This window comes from Equus caballus, chromosome 21 (genome assembly GCF_041296265.1).
Source record: "Equus caballus isolate H_3958 breed thoroughbred chromosome 21, TB-T2T, whole genome shotgun sequence".
Taxonomy (NCBI): domain Eukaryota; kingdom Metazoa; phylum Chordata; class Mammalia; order Perissodactyla; family Equidae; genus Equus; species Equus caballus.
Window position 1 is genome coordinate 12,958,334 of NC_091704.1, and position 24,031 is coordinate 12,982,364.

At 47.1% G+C, this 24,031-nt stretch overlaps 1 protein-coding gene across 6 annotated transcripts; it reads left to right on the plus strand.

The window, feature by feature from the left end:
• Positions 1-41: 41 nt before the first annotated feature.
• Positions 42-22,102, plus strand: LOC106781318 (ral guanine nucleotide dissociation stimulator-like). Of its 6 annotated transcripts, XM_070246019.1 has the most exons (13): positions 42-182; positions 259-326; positions 557-664; positions 3,580-3,808; positions 11,622-11,941; positions 14,400-14,597; positions 15,955-16,145; positions 16,292-16,668; positions 17,449-17,664; positions 18,631-18,694; positions 20,644-20,675; positions 21,049-21,170; positions 21,376-22,102. In XM_070246019.1, exons 6-13 carry the CDS (start codon positions 14,446-14,448, stop codon positions 21,428-21,430), a joined length of 1,209 nt encoding a protein of 402 aa, XP_070102120.1. In that variant the 5' UTR covers positions 42-182; positions 259-326; positions 557-664; positions 3,580-3,808; positions 11,622-11,941; positions 14,400-14,445; the 3' UTR covers positions 21,431-22,102. The 6 variants fall into 6 exon arrangements, with proteins under 6 accessions (XP_070102120.1, XP_070102119.1, XP_070102122.1 ...); XM_070246018.1 differs by lacking the exon at positions 21,049-21,170; XM_070246021.1 differs by lacking the exon at positions 21,049-21,170 and having other exon boundaries at positions 21,802-22,102.
• The last annotated feature ends 1,929 nt before the right edge of the window (positions 22,103-24,031 follow it).

The following is a 24,031-nucleotide window of genomic DNA, read 5'->3' on the forward strand; positions in this document are numbered from 1 at the left end:
CAGTGATGGCCATATCTCCCCCCCACTTACTGCAGCTGAGGCACGACCTGAAGACCCTCACCCTCAACTTCAGCATCTCCAACCTCCAGTATTCAACAGACATGAGCAAGGGCTCAGGCACGTTCAACTCCACTGGGAGAGTCCTGCAGCACCTGATGAGACCCTGGTGCCTGCAGCTCCTGGTAAGATGAGCCCCAGCCAGCCACTCCCCAAGTACTGTCTCTCCTGCTCCTCCTCCTCCTCCTCCTTTCTCCACAGCTTTGATCCTTGTTCAAGAAGAGTAGCCTGGTCCCCTTGTACATGGATTTTGGACTGATTTACCTCAGGTAATTTTCTTTTCATAGAATTTGCCAGTCATGACCACTTTTGGTGACCACCCCAATTTTCAATCTTCACACTGACTGCCAATTTGCTCCTTCTTCACTCTGGCCCCCATTATCAGAGGTTTCAGGACATCTCTGTACAGTCCCCCTCTCCCTGGGCCTCAGGAGGTTGGGGCAGCCACTGGTGTAGATTCTGTCTGCACCTACCACGCTCACTCCATGGCTCATGACAGAGGCCACGTGTGACCAAGAGCAGCATTCCTGGGAGCTGAAACAGCTGACCCACCATGTCACCCCAAGGGACCTCTACCACCTGATCAGTGACAGCCTTTTTGTCAGTGGTAAGTGTTCATGCAGAGCTTAGAATTACAATGATCATTACTTATACTGTTCTATTTTATTTCCTCTTTAACAATCAGCCCAAGTTCTGGTTGGGGGACACCTTCCTCAAACCTCCAAAGGGAGACTCTCTCTTGTTATTTTAGATCTGATTCATATACTATGTGTTTGCATTTCTTAGGGTTTTCTCTATAAATTATCAAGTCATCTGCAAAAGGAAATAATTTTACATATTCCTTTCGAATTTAGATGCCTTTTTAAAATTTGTCTTGCCTAAGTGCCCTCATTAGAACCTCTAGTTCAAGGTGAATAACACATGAAACGAGGGCCAAGAACATTGTTTCATCCCTGGTCTTAGGGGGAAATTATCAGTCTTTCACCACCGACTGTGATATTACCTGTCGGTTTTCAAGGATTTTACTTATTAGATTGATAAAGTTCCTTTCTGTTCCTAATGTGTTGAGTGTTATTTGTTTTTCTTTTTTAATTATTAAGGATGTTGCATTTTGTGAAATTCTCTTTTGTATGTCTGTATCATGGTCAAGTGGCATTTTTCCTTTATTCTATTAATATGGCCAGTTACATGAATCAATTTTCCAGATAGGAAGCCACACTTTCAGCTAGAGGTGAGAGACTGAGACTTTCTCTAGTCTTTCCTGGGCATGCACAGAGCCCTGCACACTTGTGGCCTTCTAGATCCTCACCAATACATTGGAGCTTTTCAGAGCCCTCATACACATGTCATTCTCCTAATTTTTCTTTTCAGTTTTTTGCTCACCTCTCACTTGCCTCAACTAGTATAGCTCGCTCAGGTAGCTACAATAGCAAATAATTACCACTGATTGTTCTGGTAAGCATGCTAGGGGAGGTTCTCCTCACTGAGCAAGCTCTGAGTCAACTCAAGAGAAGCCCCTAAAATTGGACATTTACAAGGAGCTGACAGGTAGGTCAGATGGTGAAATTCAATGGGGATGGGTCTTTGTGAACTCCAAACTCATTATGCCTTCTAGGCTGCTGGTTTTTACATCTACCATGGTTCTGAGACTGATGGTTTTCCAAGTTACTAAGGCTATGATCAGAGTAGGATGGGAACAGCACAAATTTTAATGCCACTGAGATTATTCCCTTTACCAAGATTCCACTGTCTTTCTTAACTAGACACTCCTCAGATTGTTGCAAGCATTTGGTTAACTTCTAGACTTCTGAAAAAGTTGATTTTTACCATTTTCACCAGTGTCCTCATTGTTTGCATGGATTTTCAGAAGTCCTTACTCCAACATTTCAGAAATGTTCTCCCTGTGGCTATTTATAAATTAATTACATTAAATTACATGACATGAGAAATTTAGTTCTTCGCTCACACACATTAGCCACATTTTAAGTGCTCAAAAACCACATGGGGCTAATAATGATTCTATTGGATAGTGCGGACACAAATGTTAACATCCTTGCTGAAAGTTCTCTTAAACAGGCCCTAGAAGCAGGGCATCTACAATCAGGGTAGAACTCCAGACAATCTTGTTCACCCCTTGTGCCCTTCCAGCTCTGTCCCCTGCAGTAACCACAATAGGGCGGCCTCCCTGTGTAACGTCTCACCATTGGGACACAGAATGGATAGAGTTGTGATCTGTGAGGAATTCTTGTATCTTGCCCAGAATGGTACCCAGCTGCTGAGCCTTTCCCTGGACAAGAACAGTGTCCTCATGGATGGTAAGACTCCCTCCACATTGGGGTGGAGTGTGGTTTCCAACTTCCACACCTGGGGTCCTTGCTGGGAATCTGGATGCCTGGGGATGGGACAGCATTTGACTTTCTCAGACAGGCAGAAGATGACATAGTCCCCCAGGCTTTGCCCACCATTGAGGGAGAGAAAAGGACTCCCAGTGGGATATAGCAGGCGCTTGCCTTCTCTCAGATGGCTCTGTGGCCTCAGGATAGTCACTTCCCCTGTCAGGACACCTGCTACATTATCTCTGCATTGAATACACTTGGTCAGATGATCATTGAGGACCTTCAGCTGTGTGTGAACGAGCCTTGGCAGATGTGACAAGATGGGCCTGTTTTCTTATCCATGGGCTGTATGAAAATAGGTAAGGGCTTGATGGCTCATAGGCTGTATTCTGCCAAGTCCTGCTATAGATCAGAAGGATGCACTAGAACTTTCTGTAATGATGGAAATGTTCTATATCTGTGCTATCCAGTACAAAGCCACATGTGGATACCGAGTAATTGAAGGGTGGCATTGTGACTGGTTTATATCAATACTGTTTTTAATGTTACTAAGGTAACTGACTTTTAATTTTGTTTAATTAAAATTAATTTTTATTTAAAAAGGCACTTGATACTCCATATTGGACAATGCATCACTAAGAAGTTGCCTGGAGAGAGGTTGCACATGCAGTGAGATTTGTAACCCTCCCCAGTGCCCAGTGAGTGCTCTGTGTCCCTAACCTGTGGAGTTGATGGTGTAGCTGGCAATAACAAGAATAGGTGACTGAAATTATAAATGATATGATGTGAACCAGTCCATACTTGGGAGCTGTAATAGAGAAGGTTTCCTAAAGGAAATTCCATTGTAGGTGAATCCTGGCATATGAATATAAAACAACTTGGTAAAGGAGAAGGCAATGAATGTGTTTCTATGCAGAGAAGAAATCATTTGAATGGGAACTTACAAATTTACACAGGTCCCATGGGCTTGCCAACTAATGACGTGTGCTCTGCTCCCCCCCCATCATAAGATGGCTTGGCAGAATTTCAGTCCTCTGTGCCCAGAGGTATAAATTTAATTTAATTTGTTACACTCCTGTAGTGTGATAATGGCCTTGGACTATGTAGCAAAGTGTCCAAATTTTTCAGACATGCAAACTGAAATGGGGTGAAACATCAGGATGTCTACTTGTCTTTAATATTTTAGTGAGGAGTTGGTGTCAAGATAGCAGCATAGGAAGACTCTGAACTCACCTCCTACCATGAAAACAACCAAGCTACAACCATTTTTTGAACAATTACGCCTGAGAGAGAAGTGGAAACTGGATAAAAAGGATCCCCAAAACAGGGGACAGTTCTGACCAAGGTGGAAGAGGGAGGAACTCCTTCTGGATATAAAAATGTCACCTTCATGAACCATGGAGCTTCACATCTGGGTGAGAAAAACCCTAAGTTACACAGCCTTCCCTGGAGGAGTGGGGGATCTGAACTGGGAAGCATTACTGTTATAAGCACCCATCAGACTCCGTATAACTGAAGTGAGTCTCAGAATATCTGGCTTTGCTGGCTAGTAAATGGAATTGGGAACACCCCTAGGAAAGCTATTGGGCATAAGCTGAAAAAGCCCTCTTAAAGGGCCCACACACACATTCACAGGTTTCAGAAAGCAACCTAAAATCAACAGAAAGAAAGGTGCAAAGTCCTTTGATGAAGAAAGACTCACTTGATAAGCTCTGGGTGCATCTCTCTGAGATGTGAGAGCTCTCCAAGGACTGAGAAATTGGTGGGATCTGTTATCATGACCTAGTACAGGAGTGCAGACACAGATGTTGGCTGATGCCATTGGAGTTCTTCCTCTGGCCTGTTAGCCTTGGAGTCTGCCCCACCCATTACAGCAAGTATTTAATCCAACTCAGACAGGGCAGGCAGCCCACCCTAGGGACTGGCCCCAACCAACAGCAAGCCCTCAAGCAACCTTTGACTTGCATAGGCTGTGTGCCAGGATCTGCTGCAGGCAGGAAAGTGGCTCTGCCTCTGCAGGGCAGGACGTGTGAGGATCATTGGAGTGGGTTGGGCATTGGGCACAGCATGTGTGGAGCCTCTGCAGTGTGGTGACTGGGTCTGCTCCAGGGAGCAGGGATGTGTTCACAGGCCAGGACTGTACTGACAGTGTGTGTGGACCTGTGGGCCATGGGGCTTATCAGCAACAGAAGACCTGTGCTTTGCAAAAAGTCACATATGGGATCAGCCCCTCCTTCCCAAGCCTGAAACAATTGGGTGCTCTGGTTCCTGGGGCCAGCCCCACTCAGCTGCAAACCTGAGAGAGCTGACAACAGTCTTGCAGGCTGGAATCCTACAGCAATTGTAACCCCTTGAGCCTAGCAACCAGTCACACTGGAGTCCTTTTCACTTAACAGAAAAACTGCAACAGGAATGTGCTCTTAGATATTACAGCCAGTGGTGCTGCCTGTCCCCAAATGCAACAAAGTGACTGAAGTGTCCAGAACAGCAGCACACAGAGCTGAGAATTACAACCAGCCAACCAGGGGGACAGCATGGACTCCTTGGGAACCTGCAGTAAAAGCAACCTTGCAACAAGGGAAGGACACATGTGGCCAACACAGGAGTCACTCCTTGAACATTTGGAACTAGTGATGAGAGGGAAGCACACTGCTGAGCCTCAAAAGGCATGTCCTACATAAAGCCACTTCTCCATGATCAGGAGACGTAGCTGACCCACCTAATACATAGATATAAGGACAGAGAAAGTGGCAAAATGAGGAGGCAAAGGAATACATTCCAAGCAAGGGAACAGGAAAAACCCCAGAAAAAGAACTAAATGAAGTGGAAATAAGCAATCTACGTGACAAAGACTTCAAAGAAAAAGTCATAACGATGCTCACTGATGTTGGGATAAGATTTGATGAACCCAGTGAGAACGTCAACCAAGAATTGGAAAATATAAAACAAAAATGAAAGGAAGAATACAGTAGTGGAAATGAAAAATTCACTAGAGGAACTCAATAGCAGAGTAGATGATACAGAAGAATGGATCAGCCAGCTGGACAAAAGAGTAGGGGAAATCACCCAAGCTGAACAGATAAAAGAAAAAGGAACTAAAAATAACCAACAATCTAAGTTAATTCTGGGACATCATTAAGCCCATTATCATTCATATTATAGGTGTCCCAGAAGGAGAAGAGAAAGACAAAGGGGTGAGAGAATCTATTCAAAGAAATGATAGCTGAAAACTTTCCTAACCTAAGGAAAGAGACATCCAAGCACAGCAAGCACAGAGATCACCAAACAAGATAATCCCAAAGAGGCCCACACCAAGACACATTATAATTGAAACATCAAAAATTAAAGATAAAGAGAGAATCCTAAAAGCCACAAGAGAAAGGCAACAAGTGACATACAAAGGAAAGCCCATAAGGCTGTCAGCTGACTTCTCAGCTGAAACCTTGCAGGTTAGAAGAGAGTGGCAGGATATATTTCAAGTGCTGAAAGGAAAAAACCTACAGCCAAAAATACTCTACACAGCAAGGTTTTCACTCAGAATGGAAGGAGAGAGAAAGAGTTCCCCAGACGAGCAAAAATTAAAGGAGTTTATCCCCAAGAAGCCAGTTTTACAGGAAATGCTAAAGGAACTTATTTAAGTGGGAAAGAGAAGATAAAAAGAAGGGATAAGAAATTACAATAAAATAAAAAGACAATAAAATCACTGTTAAAGGTAAAAATACAGTAAATGTAGCAGATCAACCACACATGAAGATAATATGGAAGTCAAAATACAAAAGAACTAAAATTACCTATTTCAATGATAATAGGATAATGGATACTCACACACAAAATTAGAGGTTAGATTTGATATCAAAAGCACAAAATGTGGGAGGAGGGGTGTAAAAGAGTCAAGTTTTTAACAAGAAGTCAAACTAGAGAGATCAGCAACTCAATGTAGATTGCTATATATGTAGATTATTACATACGAACCTCATAGTATTCACAAACCAGAAACCTGTAATAAATATATAAATAATTCAGAGAAAGGAACCCAAACATGATATTAAAGAAAGTCCCCAAACACAAGAGAATAGAGCAAGAGAAGAAGGAAGGAATAGAGAAGAACTATTAAAACACCCAGAAAAAATAACAAAATAGGAGTAAATACATATTTACCAATAGCTACTTTAAACGTCAATGGACTAAATGCTCCCATCAAAAGGCATAGGGTGGAAGATTGGATTAAAAAAAAACAAGACTCATGCATATGTTGTATACAAGAGACACACTTCAGACCTAAAGACACTCACAACCTGAAAGTTAAGGGATGGGAAAAAATACTCCATGCAAATGACAAAGAAAAGAAAGCTAGGGTGGCAATACTTATATCAGACAAAATACACTTTAAAACAAAAACTGTAACAAGAGACAAAAAGGGCACTACATAATGATAAAGGGAACAATCCAACAAGAGGATATAGCACTTGTAAATATCTTTGCACCTCACATAGGAGCACCCTTATATATAAAGCAATTATTAACAGACATAAGAGGAGAAATAGAGACTAACACAATAATAGTAAGGGACTTTAACACTCCACTTACACCAATGGATAGATCATGCAAATGGAAAATCAAAAAGGAAATATCAGCCTTAAATGACACTTTAGATCAGATGGACTTAGTAGATATATAGAGAAAATTCCATCCAGAAACCATAGAATACAGATTCTTTTCAAATGCACATGGAACATTCTCCAGGATTGCTCACATATTAGGCCACAAAAGAAGTCTTATTAAATTTAATAAGATTGAAACAATACCAGGCATCTTCTCTGACCACAAAGGTATGAAACTAAAAATCAACTACAGGAAGAAAATCAGAAAAGCCACAAATATGTGGAGATTAAACAAAATGCAACTGTACGACAATCGGGTCAATGAAGAAATCAAAGGAGAAATAAAAAATTGCCTGGAAACAAATAAAAATGAAAATATGACATGCCAAAATCTATGGGATACAGCAAAAGCAATTCTAAGAAGGAAGTTTATAGCAATTCAGGTCTATGTCAACAAACAAGAAAAACAAATAAAGCCCAATATCAGTAGAAGGAGGGAAATAAAAATCAGAGCAAAAGTAAATGAAATAGAGACTAAAATACAACAGAAAAAAATCAATGGATCCAAGAGCTGATTCTTTGAAAGGATAAACAAAATTGGCAAACCTTTACTTAGACTCACAAAGGAAAAAGAGAGCAGGCTCAAATAACATCAGAAATGAAAAAGGAGAAATTGCAATGGACACCTCACACATGCAAAATATTACAAGAGAATACCATGAAAAGCTATATGCCAACAAATTGGATAATATAGAAGAACTGGATAAATCCTTAGAAACATACCACCTTCAAACTGAATCAAGAAGAACTAGAGAATTTTAATAGAGCAATCACCAGTATGTAGAACGAAACAGTAATGAAAAACTTCCCAAAAAATAAAAGCCCAAGACCAGACGGCTTCCCTGGTGAATTCTACCAAACATTCAAAGACTTAATACCTATCCTTCTCGAAATTTTACAAAACCTTGAAGAGGTGGAGAAGCTACCTAACTCATTCTACAAAACCAATAGAACCCTGATACCAAAACCAGACAAGGATATCACAGAAAAGGAAAATTATAGGCCGGTATCACTGATGAACATCGATGCAAAACTCTGCAACAAAATACTAGCAAATGAAATACAACAATACATTAAAAAGATCATACACCATGGCCAAGTGGGATTCACTCCAGGGATGCAGGGATAGTTCAACATCTGCAAATCAATCAACGTGATACACCACATTAATAAAGTGAAGAATAAAAAGCACACGATCATCTCAATATATGCAGAAACAGCATTTGGCATGATATAGCATCCATTTCTGATAAAAACTCTGAAGAAAAATGGGTAGAAAAAGAAAGTACCTCAAAATAATAAAGGCCATATATGACAAACTCACAGCTAATATAATTCTCGATGGAGAAAAATTGCATGCTGTCCCTCTAAGAACAGGAACCAGACAAGAATACCCACGTTCACCACTCTTATTACCATAGTATTGGTAGTCTTAACCTGAGTAATCAAGCAAGATAAAGGAATAAAAAGGATCCGAATTGGAAAGGAAGAAGTGAAACTGTCACTATTTGAAGATGACATGATTTCATATGTAGAAAACCCTAAGGAATCCACCCAAAAACTTTTAGAAATAATAAATGAATATGGCCAAGTTGCAGGATGCAAAATCAACATCCAAAAATTAGTTGACTTTGTATACACTAACAACGAAGTAGCCAAAAGAGAAATTAAGAATGCAATCTCATTTACAGTTGCATCACAAAGAATAAAATATCTAGGATTAAACTTAATAAAAGAGGAGGAAGGTCAGTATGATGAAAAATATAAAACATTGTTGAAAGAAATTGAAGATGACACAAGAAGTGGAAAGATATTCCGTGCTCTGGGATTGGAAGAATTAACATAGTTAAAATGTTCATACTTCCTCAAGCAATCTACAGATTCACTGAAATCTCTATCAAAGTTCCAACAACATTTTTCAGATAAATAGAATGGAGAATCCTAATGCTTATATGGAACAACAAAAGACCCCGAATAGCCACAAGAATCCTGAAAAAAAGAGAACAAAAACGGACGTATCAGACTCCGTGATGTCAAAATATACTACAAAGCTATAGTAAGCTAAATGGCATGGTACTGGCACAAAAACAGATATACAGTTCAATGGAAGAGGATCGAGAGCCAAGAAATAAATCCACACATCTGTGGACAGCTAATTTTCAAGAAGGGTGCCAAGAACATACAATGGAGAAAGGAAAGTCTCTTCAATAAGTGGTGTTTGGAAAATTGGACAGCCACATGCAAATGAATGAATGTAGGTCATTATCTTACACCACATAGAAAAATTAACTCAAAGTCAAGTAAAGACTTGAAGGTAAGTCCCAGAACCATTAAACTTCTAGAAGAAAACATAGGCAGTCCACTCTTTGACATCAGTCTTAGCAGCATATTTTGAAGTACCATGTCTGACAGGGCAAGGGAAACAATAGAAAAAATAAACAAACGGGACTATATGAAACTAAAAATCTTCTGCACAGCAAAGGAAACCATCAACAAGACGAAAAGACATTCTAACAATTGGAAGAAGATATTTGCAAATCATATATCTGATAAGGGGTTAATATCCAAAATATACACAGAACTCATATATCTCAACAACAAAAAACTAACAACCTAATTTAAAAAATGGGCAAAAGATCTGAACAGGCAATTCTCCAAAGAAAATATAAATATGTCCAACCTGCACATGAAAAGGTGTTCAACATCATCAACCATCAGGGAAATGTAAATCAAAACTACAAAGAGATATCACCTCACTCCCATCCCAATGGCTATAATTAAGAAGACAGGAAACGATAAGTGTTGGAGAAGATGTGGAGAGAAGGGAACCATCATACACTGCTGGTGGGAGTGCAAACTAGTGCAGTCACTATGGAAAACAGTATGGAGATTCCTCAAAAAATTATGAACAGATCTACCATATGATTCAGCTATTCCATTTCTCGGTATTTATCCAAAAAGCATGAAAAGACAAATGCAGAAAGGTACATACATCTCCATGTTCATCACAGCGCTATTCACAATAGCCAAGACTTGGAAGCAACTGAGATGACATCAAGAGACGAATGGATAAAGAAGATATAGTATATATATATATATATATATATGTATATATATGTATATATATATATACGCAATGGAATACTAGTTGGCCACAAGAAATGGTGAAACCCTGCCATTTGTGACATCATGGTTGGAACTTAAGGGTATTACACTAAGTGAAATATTTCAGAGGGAGAAAGTCAAATACAGTATGATTTTACTCATAAGTGGAATGTAAAACCAATGACAAACAAACACATAGAGGCAGAGATTGGATTGGTAGTTACCAGAGGCGAAGGGGGGAGGCAGGAGGAGGAAAGGAGTGATTAGGCACATGTGTGTGGTAATGGATTGTAATTAGTCTTTGGGTGCTGAACATGATGAATCTACACAGAAATGGAAACACCTAAAGTGGTGAACCTGAAATTTACATAATGTTATAAACCAATGTGACCAAAATAAAAGAAAATGATAAAAACAAAGGCTGGCAGAGGATATGAACACACATTTTTCCAAAGAAGATATATAGATGGCCAATAGGCACATGAAAAGATGTTCAGTGTCACGAATTATTAGGGAATTGCAAATCAAAACTACGAGATATCATCTTACACCTGTCAGAATGGCCACAATTAACAAGACAAAAATAGCAAATGTTGGAGAGGATGGGGAGAAAAGAGAACCCTCAGACACTGCTGCTGGGAATGGAAACTGATGCAGCCACTATGGAAAACAGTAGGCGATTTCCCCAAAAGTTAAAAATAGAAATACCACATAGAGCTATCCCACTACTGAATATTTATCCAAGGAACATAAAATAACAATTCAGAGATTTATTAATTATTCACAATTGCCAACATGTGGAAGCAACCCAAATGCCCATCAACAGATGAATGGATAAAGACGATGTTGTAGATACATAGATAGATAGATAGATAGATAGATAGATGCCCACACTATGGTGTACAACTCAGCCATAAAAAGAGACAAAATTGTGCTTTTGTGACAACATGGATGGAGCTTGAGTGTATTATGCTAAGTGAAATAAGCCAGAGAAAGACATACACGTTATGATTTCACCAATATGTGGAATATAAACACATAGAAAAGGAAAACAGATTGGTGGTTACCAGAGGGGAAGGACTTGGAAGAGGCAAAAAGGGGCAAAGGAGTACATATCTATGGTGATGGAAAAAAACTAGACTATTAGTGGTATTATGGTATCTATACAGAAACTGATATATAACAATGTACACCTGAAATTACACGATGTTATAAGCTAATATGACCTCAATAAAATAATTAAATAAAAAACATTTTTAAAGGAAAATATGGGAGAAAGAAAAGGTGGCAAGTGTGGGTAATTTACACATTGGATGGAATACTGTTTTAATTGGATAAAGTTTACATTGTTAAATCTAGTCAATCGATGTTTCCAATACTGTTCTACTTTCCTGTGTTTTTGCAAACTTTTATTTAAAAAAGTAAAGCACGTTCACATGTATTCCATTTTATTGATTTCCAGGGTACTCTCCCAACAGAAACAATGCCTTGACTGATAACTCTGGTAAGCGTCAAGGAAGCCCTAGTCCAGGGTGGGGAGGGAATATCTTGATGCTGTGCCTCAAAGAGAACCGTGCACACTGGGTCTTGGATGATGATGAAAGCTGGCCAACGCATGTCAAGGACCGTGAGACAGTGTGGGGACAGCAGAAGCCTTGGGGAAATGACAGGAGCTGGGTCAGCCCAGCGCTTATCTCCCTAGACTTCCCCTTCTGGGCCATCATCCTCATCTACTTGGCAGGGCTCCTGGTGCTCATCACACGCCTGCTCTGCGGTCTCCTGGTAAGCAGGGTAGTGTCGTTTGGCGTCTTTCTGTTGGGTTGTAAGAGCTCTTGCTATATTATAAATATATGTGCTTTACTAGGGATATGTTTTGCAAATAGTGTCTCTCATTGGCGACTTGATGTTGGTAGCTCCTTTAGAGCTTGAATCAGTAGTGGCATTATCATCCGTCCAACTCTGAGGGGCTGACTCCCCTGTCCCAGGTGTTTCCATCAACCCAAAGGATCATGTTCAATAATGAATAATTCAGAAACATATTAACCCGCCAAAAATCTCTGATGACTAGATTTTACCCACACTCTCATACCATAGATACCCATTCCTCAAGATCGGAAGTGATGCCACATCACCATGCCCTCAGCTTAATTTCTCTTCTCCTATCCTACCATTCCTGGAATCCATGGTCGGTGACCTCAGTAATTCCCTTGGAACCATCCAAATATTCTTACTGCTCATCATAGCTGCCTTGTAAAACTTCAACCTGAGAAGATCTGATTATTTCCCATGCCATAGCTGCTGATGGTATTATGATTTTATGACAAAACAGGATATTTTGGGGGCTGGCCCTGTGGCAGAGTGGTTAAGTTCATGTGCTCCACTTCGGCGGCCCGGGGTTTCACTGCTTCAGATCCCAGGCATGGACATGGCACTGCTCGTCAGGCCATGCTGAGGCGGTGTCCCACACAGCACGACCAGAGGTGCTCAAAACTAGAGTATACACCTAGGTACTGTGGGTCTTTGGTGAGGAGGAAAAAAACCCAGGATATTTTGGCACCACTGTAAATCTAAAATCAGGATCAGACTGCAGACCCTGTGAGCTGCAGCCATTAGGACAAGCACTTGGGTTTGCTGACAGAGAGAAGAGAACCTTTAGTGGGTGTGGGTACTAGGGTTCAAGAAGCCTCCATGACTCCTGGATAGAATCAAAGAAGGGGCCAGCCCGATGGAGCAGCGGTTAAGTTCACACGTTCCACTTCTCAGTGTCCCGGTGTTCACTGGTTCAGATTTCGGGTGCGGACATGGCACCGCTTGGCACGCCATGCTGTGGTAGGGGTCCCACATATAAAGGAGAAGAAGATGGGCACAGATGTTAGCTCAGGGCCAGTCTTCCTCAGCAAAAAGAGGAGGGCTGGCAGTAGTTAGCTGAGGGCTAATCTTCCTCAAAAAAAAAAAAAAAAGAATCAAAGAAGACGATGCAGGACAGAGGAGTGATGCTTGGGTGTGACTATGCTTGGGAATGTCCGTAGGAAGATGTATGTGTCATTGGTAATGCCTTCAACAGTGCTGTTCATTCATTGATTCATCCTATATCATGGACTGCTTTCTACGTCCACCCAGGCACTATTCTCCCCTCTGGATCTTACACTGTCAGAAGAATTAATTTTCATTTATAATATATAGGTACAGTGCTTGTAATGTGCTACGTGTTCCAAGCATTTTTCAAACATCAAGTCCTTTAATTCTCTCCACGTCCTTACAAATTAGGTACACTTATCATTCTTGCCAACAACAGATAAAGAAACTGAGGCCCCGACGAGATAAGTATCCTGCCAACTACCAATATCTACGAAGTGATTGAGCTGGAATCGGAACATAAGATGTTGGCTTCATATTCTCTGCTCTTAACCATGATATTTCCTCTCTAAGTCTTCACACCATGAAAACATTGGATCAGTGTATCCATTTCCTTGTTACACCCAGTAGCCCCACTCTTTGATCTCTGTCTGAAAAAGATATTATTTACATCAAAACTGTTGCATATATACACCAAAATGACTTCTACCAATATCCCATGTCCTGGAAAATACATAGAGAACATTTCAGAACCTTTCTTGCCCAGGCTGGGAGTGCTTCTGGGAAATCCCACTAAGAAAATCCTAAGAAATCCCACTAAGGAAATCCTCTAAGAAGCCAAGGGCAGGCTGGGAGCTGGGTCTCAGGGGAAAGGTGAGCTCAGGAGTTACCGTGGAATTACAGAATGGATGGGAGGCCTCAGCAGGAACTGACTTCAGGATCTGGTGGTGTTTGAAACTGGGTGCTAATTTTCTGGCAGTGGGAGTAGGGGCTGATGCTGCATTACAGGAATAGGGAATGGCTCCTGGTGTTCTTGGGGAAACTAGACTCAGGAAATAGGGAATGAAGTTTCCTTTCACAATGGATTTGTGACGGGAGGCACTCTGTACCTGATTTGTGGTGGGAATTTCCCTATAGCCAAGTCTAGGCAGGCCCCCGAGACCTTCTGTCCTGTCCCTGGGGCAATGTCTTTGCAGAGCTGCACACAGGAGATGGCCAAAGAGATGGCAGATGGCTTCAGTTTCTCCATCTCCCTGGACAGAGAGCAGATGCAACAGGCCACCAACAATGACCAGGGCTGGTCTGAGGTGACTGGGCACAGAAGGGTCTCTTAATCCAGGACCCTGAGATGGTGCCACTGACAGTATGTCCCTTCTGGTCCCAGTCAGCCTGAAGATGAGTCCACTTTTTATCCAAACGAGGCCTGCAGGATGCATTCTCTCCAGGTAGCTGTGATAGAGAAGCTGTCAGAGTCCATGGTCCCACCCTTCCTGGGTAGAATCACCTGCAACATCACCAACTTTGTGTGCAACTACTCGGCCTTCAGCACATTCCACCAGGTCCTGGACCAGCTGTTTACTAAGTGAGTGCCTGCCTCATCCTCAGCACTGTGGTGACTCTGCCCATTGCCAGCTGTAAGTTTTGGGAATGTCAGCACATCTCTCTGAGCCTCAGTTTGGTCTTGTGAAAAGTGGGGTGGGAGACAATGAACATCATACGGTTCTCCCAGGAATGAATGAAATCAGCCATGGCAAGTTGTTCCTGGTGCCTGGCTTTACAGAGAGGGCTGTGGGACAGGCTGTGGTTGCTCATGGTGATTAACTTCTCTGTCTCTCATAAAACTTACTCTTCCTCTTTCATCACTGACGTGTGGCCTTTCTGAGTTTGGAAAAGTACCTGGAGAGCACACTGTCAAGGAGTTTGAGATTCCATCCAGCTGGTCCTGGTCCTTGCCCTTCACATAGCCAATGAGGGATTTCTGAGGCAGCAAAGGGGCCCCAGGACCACTCAGATACCTGGGATGGTTACAGTTGGAGTTCACTCAACAATGTGCATTAAACACATACTCCATATTAAACTTCTGGAGACACTAAGCGTAACTCAGTGAATGAAGCAGACACCCTGTCTGGGCCTCAATTCTAGTCAGAGAGAGTCACTCTTGACATCATTAATAGGTCCCTTCCACCATACATCCTGTGTGACGTCCTCATATGCTCTTGGGCATCTGGAGGCATCTTCCCCCATTGTGAGTGGGATGGACCACAGACCCACCTAAATAAGTGAGTGGTCTATGGGTCCAGAAGGAGGGTTTCCTGTCTCTAGCAGAGAGGGTAGGGGAAGAACATGGGGGCCATGGCTCTGCCAGGCCTGGAAGAACACTGTGTCTCAATTATATTTTGATTCCCCTGGGAGGGTTAAGTTCTGGTAGCTTCTTCTCAAAGAGGACAGGAGTATAAGAGAGCTTTGTATGGGTCTCAGGCCTCCTGAGAACCAGAAGGGAGTCTGGGCTGAGTTGTCCCCTAGAGACCCATCACCACCAGAGTCCCAGCTCCTTTGGCCACCCTTTCTCCAAATCCACCCCTTGTGACCACCACCATCAGGTCCAGAGCAGGAGGTGCGTGAGCAAGCTGCTCACAAATCTGCCTGAGTCTTCATTCCATTAACCCACATGCATGGAGAGCTGGGGTGGACGTTGGGCCCTTTGGGAGAAGAGTATCAGTGGGAACAAGAGACTGCCACAGACTCTGTGTTAAGCCTGCTGCAGGAGAAGGCCTGCCACTGCCAGAACAGCCAGGCAGGGTTCAAGGCTGGGATGGGGCTTTCCCCTGGAAGGGATGGAGCAGGCACAAGCGTCCCAGTCCAAATGAGAGTGCCTTAGGACAGCAATGTGGAAGGAAAGGTCAGGCCTCTGACCCTATGGCCCATCTGCCTTCCCCCAGTGCTATCTATTTGATGTGGGGAAGCTGGCTGGACCAAGGGCAAGATTGCAGGGAGACCCTGCAGTTTCCCTGTTTGACGGTGAAGCTGGCCACTGTTTACATCATATTTGGTGGCTCAGACCTGGAGGGCCATGCTTGCCTTCTGCCAGACCACCTGGAGCATCTCAAGGTCATTGAGGCAGAACAGAAAGGTGAGGGGGCTGCTTTCTGGGAAAACTGTCTGTGCTGAGGTTCATGGGCTGGAGTTCTCTTAAAGGCAGTAGAGTCTTTCCTGTTTTGGGAAAGGCACAGGAGCTTTCAAGTGTGTGGGTGAAACTTACTCTTTATCCTGCTCCAGAGCCAGCTCCAAAGCTCCTGTCACTTCCAGAGCCAGAGCCAGTGCCGGTCCCCGGGCTAGAGCCAGCTGCATCTCCAGTCTCACCACCCGTGGTAGAGCTGGAGCCAGCATCCCCTGAATTGGCTGCTCCAGGACGAGAGCAAGGGCCACCATTAAAGGCAGCCCCAGCACCAGCTCCTGCACTGGAGCCCACTGGACGCTGCGCTCTACTGAGACTTCCAGTTCCATCTGCACCAGTCACAAGCCTACCAGATCCAGCCCCAGAGCCCACCTGCCCCTGGGCCATGACCACCAAGGACCAGCTGTGGGAAGAGAAGCCGAACCTCTTGGACCACCTTCCTCAGCTTGTGGCAGAGCAGCTGACAAGGATGGCTGCAGTGAGCAGTGGGGCTCACAGGGAGGGTGGTCCCTGCCTTCCTGGTGCCTTGAGCCACCCCATACCTGCCATTCCCTGCTCACGATTCTGATGATCTGGGTCCAAATCACTGCTCCCTCCCTTACCAACAATGTGACCTCGGCAGCTTTCTTTCCCCCCAAGCCTTCGCTGTCCCCTAGCGAACAGGGAACAGTAGAGATGGGCACTCAGAGCACCTGCTGCACAGGGTGGCTGTGCCAATGAATGAGGTGGGAGAGAGTGGAAGGTGGGAAGAGTTTCGCCCTTTGGTGGGGGATGGGAACTCAGTGAGGTGCTGCCAGGTCCTTGGGTGGATCCCCCATCTGCGCAGGTGGCCTGGACAACCTCAGCACTTAGGCAGGTGATGTGTATTGACTCCTGTAGAGACAGTCTAACAAAGCTGCTGGTTGTCCCTGCCTCGGGGGAATGTGCATGGGAATGGGGAGTGGGACCCGAGGGGGCTGAGATGGGTGGATGATGGCCCTTCTGGTGGTCATGTGTGGGCTGCGTTCTGGAGCTTAGAGGAAGTGAGACAAGGCTGGGAGCAAACGTCCCCTCCCTTCCCCACAGTACTGTGTCTGGGGTCATCCTGGACTGGGTGCATTCAGTGGACACAGCCAAACCCAGGGACTCCCATAAGCCTCAGGCCACATGTTCTGCTTCCTGAGATCCAGCTCTGATCTCACCCTGCCTGGGCCTAGGGGGACTGTGGACGCCAAGCTGGGGTGCAGCAGGGCTGGGTGATACTCTGAATCTTCTTCAGGAGCTGTTTAAAACGTTGGTGCCCGCCCACTGCCTCGGTTCCATCTGGTCTGAGTGCGACAACAGGGAACTCGAGTACCTCGCACCCACCGTCCGTGACACTGTGATGCATGACAACACCATGGCCAATTGCATCCTCGTCACTTGCCTTGGGGACCTGAGCATGACAGCGCAGGACAGGGCCAGGGTGGTGGAGCTCTGGGTCTGGGTGGCTGAGGTAAGTCATGGCAGGCCATGTCTGGAGGTGTGGGAATTGCCTCTTGTTTCTCAGCTCTCAGGATTGAAGCCTGGGGTCTGAGTCCCTGGACTGTCCCTTGGCTCTCCTCCAAGGGCCACACTGACTTTGACTTGAGGTCCCAGTGTGGACAAGCTCACTTCCTTCCTTGTGTTGAGCTGCAAATCCTTGTGCCTGGCAGTGTTACTCATCGGGTGCCACATGTGCCTGCCCTGGCTTCCCTGGGCATCTGTCTCCTCCAGGACAGGAGAAGTCCGTGAGGGGACAGAAGCCAGAGGTAGCAGAGCTCCAGCTCCCCCTCATGGCTCTATCTCTTCCCTTTCCCAGGAGTGCCGAGACCTGGGAAACTTCTCTTCCCTCCACACCATCCTTTCTGCCCTGCAGAGCCCTGCCATTACCCATCTCCAAGAGACCTGGGGACAAGTTTCCAGGTGGCTAGGCTGCTGTCCAGCCAGGCACCATGAGGGCGAGGTGGACCAGGAAGCCTGCTTTGGGCTGGCATGTCCCCCAAACTCAGCTGAGACCACCTGGGAGCCAGTGAACACCGGGCACAGGGACTGACCTGGGTGCTGGGTCTCTGAGTCTCTCAGGGCCCTTAGGCCATCAGTTCTGCCCCAAAGATTCATTTCCTTCAAGACCACATCCTGGCTTGAGCCCAGGTAGAGATTTTCAAGTGTTTCATTTGCAGAAACAGAAGTCTCTATGCAGCTGAAACCAACATTGTTCCAAAGAGATCTGTTTGGGACATATGGGAATGCAGGCCTCAGGGGACAAGAGGAGAGGCCCCTCCGCAGTCCCATGGGGACCTTAGAGCTCAGAGATCCCCAGTGAATTCCTCATCCAGGCCCCAGGCAGTTTGGATATGCTGGGTTCTCAAATAAAAGGGATTACCCTTCAACCATCCCACAGTTTTTCTTGCTTTCTTTCTTTCTTTCCCAACCCCACAAGGAGAGTTCTCAAACCTGGAAGAAGTGGTGCAGAGAAGCATGTGAGCAGGGAGCTGCTCCTGCAGGTAACCTGGAGGCTGGAGATCTGGAAGGAGGCCAGAAGGAGAGGGGAGGGGAACATCCTGAGGGGATCCTAGGAGGTGAGGCTATGGCAAGGCTCCACCCAGGCTGGGGGTCAGAGAGCCCTGTGAGGGTGGGGCAAGCCAGAGCCACTTGGCCAGGCCCCTCAAGACACCCTGGCCTCTCCCTCCCTGTCTGTTCAGCTGGGGTCTGGACAAACCCTGGGAGTCCAGAGGTCGGGGTCTTCATCAGATTTGGAGTCGGGGGTGGGGTGAAGGCAGCGGGGACAGGGCCTCTGGCTGGGATGGGGGCAGCCTCTCCTCAGTGGGTCCTTGAGCCAGTCACTGCCCCTCTGGGGGCCTGGGTCTCCTCCTCTGGGAAGTGGAGGGAAATGATCAGTGGTGTGGGCCTCCCAGCGGGGAGATACTGTCCAAGGGAGGACAGGAATGTGAGGAGATTTGTGCTGGCTCCTCCTTAAGAGGTGAGGGGAGAGCAGAGATGACACACAGATGACCCTGAGTCCTCAGGAGACTCCTGGAAGCAGGTGACATTCTCCTCACACTTTTCAGATGAGGAAAGATGTCCAGGGAGGCCTGGGCAGGCCCAAGGTCACACAGGAGTGAGTCCTGGAGCCGGAACTGGTCTAGAATCAGAGCACCCTGGAGGAGGGAGCAGCAGAGGCAGCAGGGCACTGGAGCTGATGGCCAAGGTCTGAGGTCAGGGACCTTGGGGGACATGTGGAGGGGAGTATGGGCACACTGACCATGTCCTCTGCCCCAACAGGAGGCGACCTCCATGTTAGTGACTGCAGAGAGGGCCCGCCAGGGAGTCCAGGAGAGGCAGGGGCAGTAGGTGAGGGTGCCTGTGGGGGAGGGTCCCAGGAGTCAGAGGAGAGGGGGCTCCCCCTCCAGCTGGAGACCTCCCTCAGGAGAGGGGTCTTCCTCCTCCAGTGCATCTGCTGTGGCCACGGAGCATGATCTTCCTGCAATAGCAGTGAGCAGGAGGAGGCCTGGAAGCACTGGCAACAGGACAGATTTGGGGTGGGGAGGGGCAGGGACCACACCCCCTGGGATGGGCCAACAGCCAGCCCTGGGACTAGACTGGTGGAGTTTGGTGCTCCTGGAGGGGAGGGGAGGAGGGAATTGTGTGTGTTGGGGTGTCCCGAGGATCCTAGGCTGCTTTGTGTGGGAGTGTGGGGTGGGCAGGGGGCTGGGGTGTGGGGTTTCGGAGGAGGGTTCATGGGGGCACCTGAGAGCTGGAGCTCATCACCATGCCCACCCCGATGGCTGCACAGGGTGTTGTCCCCTCCCTGGTGACATTCTTCAGTTCCCTGGAGCTGCTGGACGCTATGATGCAGGATTATGTGGAGATGAGTGAGCCTGGACGTGGGTCCGGGGGCTCAGTCTCCTGAGGGTTGGGAGTAGAGAGTCCTTCCCTGAGCCCTGAGCTCTCTGCATTTGGCAAAGGTCCTCTCAGCAGAGCCTCCAACCTTGTGTGGGAGTCGGGGCGTCAGGCCCATCTCCCCAGTGAGTGATGCAGGCTCTGCAGAAGCCACCGTCCAGGTTCCCTGGGCTGCTGAGGCTCAGAGCTGCCTGACTGAGTGGCCGCAGAAGGTGGTGTCTGAGCTGGACTCAGCCTCTCCCTCTGGCTCTGCCAATTAGGGAAGAGAAGTTGGGCCCCTCCCAGTCAGGAAACACATCAGTGGCTAAGCTGTCCCTTCCTGCCTGAGGCCTCAGTCACCCCATGTCTCATCAGAGAGGGTTGGGTTACAAGGTCTCATGCCTCAGTTGTTCTGTGCCCCTGCTCTGGAGCCCAGAGACTGGCCCAGGTCCAAGTCCTGTCTCTGGAAGTGCCTGCCCACTGGCAGCAGTGCAACATTGGAAGAGGTGTGGACAGGGGCTAGTGCTGGTGTAAGGGGGCTGTTTCTGATGGACTGTGGCTGTCTGCTTTCCAGGGGATGTGCTGAACTGTCAGAAATGGAATGAGGTAAGTGGCTGCAGCCTCACAGTGGGGAGGCTGGGGGTGTGTAAATCAGAGACACCCCCCCGTGGGCAGGACCCCCTCTGGCCCAATCCGCAGGGTCAGACATTTATTTGTAGAGTTTGATATACAGAGCTGGGGATCCTATGGCATTGGTGGGTAGGGGTAGGGCTGGCATCAAAGACACCTTCCTGGATGAGGAGCTATTTCGGGCCAAGTGTGAGAGCAGGCAAGTCCTGACTTGAATTGCAGGGAGGCAGGGTTCCCAAGTGGGCAAAGGCCCCAGACTGGCTCTTTGTCCCCCTAGTCACCCCCTCCAAGAGCCCTGCAGGGTCCCCGACTCAGGTCCTGTGTGCATCCTGTGCTTGCTTTGTCCTAGCAATTCAAACTGATGGAGGAGATCGAGCTGCTCCAGGAGGCTGCAAATCTGTACACAGTGCAGCCTGACAAGCACTTTGGGGCCTGGTTCCAGGCCATGGAGCCCCTGAGTGAGGAGGAGAGGTGAGGGAGGTCAGGAGTTGGGAGAGGGCAGGGCAGACTCTCTCTGCTGACCAGCTCCAGAGCCCATGGCCCTGGCTCCCTGGTCAGCCCCAGATCTGGTTGCATGGCGAACCCTGGGACCCTTGGACTCCAGCTGCTGGCAGGTTCCAGGATGCACATGTGATGTGTGGCTCCTGAGAGCTTCCAGCTCTACTCTGTCTTGTAGCTACAGCCTGTCCTGCCAGCTGGAGCCCAGATACCACTGGGCCAGAAAGATTTGACTCTTCTTCAAAGACAAGAAGAACAGCTCAGGGAAGAGTGTGTGTCTGCACTGGCAGTGGCTGAATCCACAGGCTCAGGAAACATTCAGGCTGAGCATGGGCCTGGGGAGGCAGACAGCTGGCCCTGGGTCCCAACTCCACTGCTGAGCAGTCCTGTCCTGGGCAATTGCACTCATGTTTCTCTGACTGGTTTCCTCCTCTGTGAAATGGGTGATGTTAAATATCAGCCCCTGTGTCAGGGACAGATGGGGTCCTGTTGGCTGTCTGACGACTCAGCACAGGGCTGGAGCACAGAGCACAGTGGGGGCAGGGAGGGGGTGTGTGCTGTGGGTCCAGGGCAGGCCCCTCAGGAAATGCCTCTCTTTCTCCAGACACCAGACCCCCAACCAAGGGCCCAGTGGTGGTGGTCCATGACCCTCCTGAGACCAGCTGAGCTACAATGGGGACACAGTGGGGACACTCAGGGTGCACAGGGTCATCTCCTCAGATTCTGATGAGAACTTTGTGATCCGTTTCCTGGGGTCCCCTGGAGGCCACGATGGAAGGCACCAACCCCTCTTCTCCCTCCCCCCTTTTCCCCAGCACCTATCTCCCTATTTGGAGGGTCCATGTTTTGTTGTCAATGGTAAATGCTGCATTTGAGTATAACATTAAATTGTTGCTTCTTTCTAATCCTGGGAGTGGAGGTGTGCGTCTTTCACTCCCTGTGCTCATGGAAACCAGATCCAGAAACTCACATTCCTTCTCGAATTTAGAAACCTCACAGAGTCATCAGCTCAGTTTATGTGGAGAAGGAAGAAGTGCCAGTCCCCTCCCTGGCTACTGAAGGACATGCCCAAGTCCCCCTTCCTCCAAGGACAGGATCATTGCAGTGGGGCTCACCCTGTCCAGGAGCAGAGACAGCCCCTCCTACCTCTTGGGACTAAGAGGTTGGAGGCATTTTCTCAGGCAGAACGACAACCACTGAGCTGGGCGTGTCTTTCAAACTAGCACATGCCTGTCCCTAGCACATGTCCTGCCCAGGACAGTGGCTGCCTTTCTACACTCTGCCAGAAGAGGGAACATTTTCCTGGTTTCTCTGGAACACAGATTAGGATCTTGTTTTCTGATTCAGTCTCTGGAATGTCTTCAGCTCAAACTGGGGAAAATACTGTCAAAAGCTCAAAATGTGCCTGTGAAGAGGACAAGGCCAGAGGAAGGTCCTGTGCAGATGGACCATGGGCAGGCAGGACTCTGCCTTCTCGGGCCCACTGAGGGGCTCCCTGTTCACCGTTGACCTAGGCTGGATCTTCCTGGGCTTCTGGTCCCTAACCCTGAATACCATTTCCTGCTTGTTGTCTATCTAAGGGGAAAGCTGTGGGATGCAGCTTTTAGGGCCTCAGCCAGGTCTCCCTCCATAAACCCAGTGCTCCCTGTGAGCTAGGATTTTCAGTGTCTCTGCACTCCTGCATACAATTGTATCTTAGGGCAGAAATTCCCTAGATGCCCCCAGCCTTTCTGCCAGGTCCATCATGGCCACTCCTCCCAGACTGGGCCTGATGGATCCCAGGTGAGCTCTGCTTTCCCAGGAGGATAGATGATCATCCTGACCAGGAATGACCCCACAGTCTCCCTACTGCCGAGGGTGACTTCTGGGCCTATGTGCTTCTCAGGCCCGTGGTGTCGGACAGTCCCAAATTTACACAATCTGGAGTATTTTTAGTGACTTTTCCTAAAGTCATTGCTGTGCCTAAGCCCAGCAAGCGTGTAGCCCCTCGGCTGGCTGTGTTCTTTCCACAGTCTTGTGCTGTGGTTCTGTCATGGGGATGTGTGCCTTTCCTGTGGGGGGTGTGAAAGAGGAGGCCTAAGAAGGGTGTGAGTCAGGGGTACTGCAGGGAATGAGAGCAACCTGATGATCTGTGGATGTGCGTGGACACAGCCTTACCGAGGGAAATGTTGACATGCTTCCCATCTGGGTGCTAAACAGACACTGCTCTGAGCTCAACCAGAGCACCAGCTCCAGAACTAGGAGGGAAAGCCTGACCACCCAGCCTTTGCAATCTCGTCCCTTGGAAACAGCCTGAAACACAAGGGCTGGGTGAATCGCTTGGCACTTCTGACTCATCCTCTCCTTCCTGGTGGCTGCAAGTGTCACTCAGACACATGGCAGGCTGGGCTCTGCCAGGGAGGCCATCTCAGCACAGCCGGAAGCTGAGGATCAATCCGGGTCCCCGGCAGCCCAGGCCCTCCCTGATGCGGCACAGCCACCCAGGAAAGAGACTTGCCAGAGGAAGGTGGGGAAGGCTGTGCTGTCCCTCCAAGGAGAAAGAGTTGTGGCAGGTCCCAGGGCTAGTCCAGGGCCAGTATGAAGTCATGGGTGTCCCAAGAGTGTCTCCTCCAGGACTGGGGTGCTCCTGAGAGCCGACCCGGCACGTAGAAACATTTAGTTTGTTGCGGGAGTACAGCTGTGGACACAGGAGGCATATTTATCCCATCTTTGGGTTTCCAAATTCGACATAGATTGTGGAAGTTCACGAGGAAAGAAATTAGCAAATCTGGATGAAATGTTTCTTGTTCAAGGCACACAGAAGTTACCAAAACTGGCTTCCTAAGAGCTGACTT

Bases quoted from the DNA above. Each gene is read 5' to 3' on its own strand.
- LOC106781318 (XM_070246018.1), top strand. From the start codon at position 14,446: ATGCATTCTCTCCAGGTAGCTGTGATAGAGAAGCTGTCAGAGTCCATG. The intron at 18,695-20,643 runs GTAACCTGGAGG...TCTGCTTTCCAG, and splicing joins GCAGGGAGCTGCTCCTGCAG to GGGATGTGCTGAACTGTCAG. The intron at 20,676-21,375 runs GTAAGTGGCTGC...TCTGTCTTGTAG, and splicing joins ACTGTCAGAAATGGAATGAG to CTACAGCCTGTCCTGCCAGC.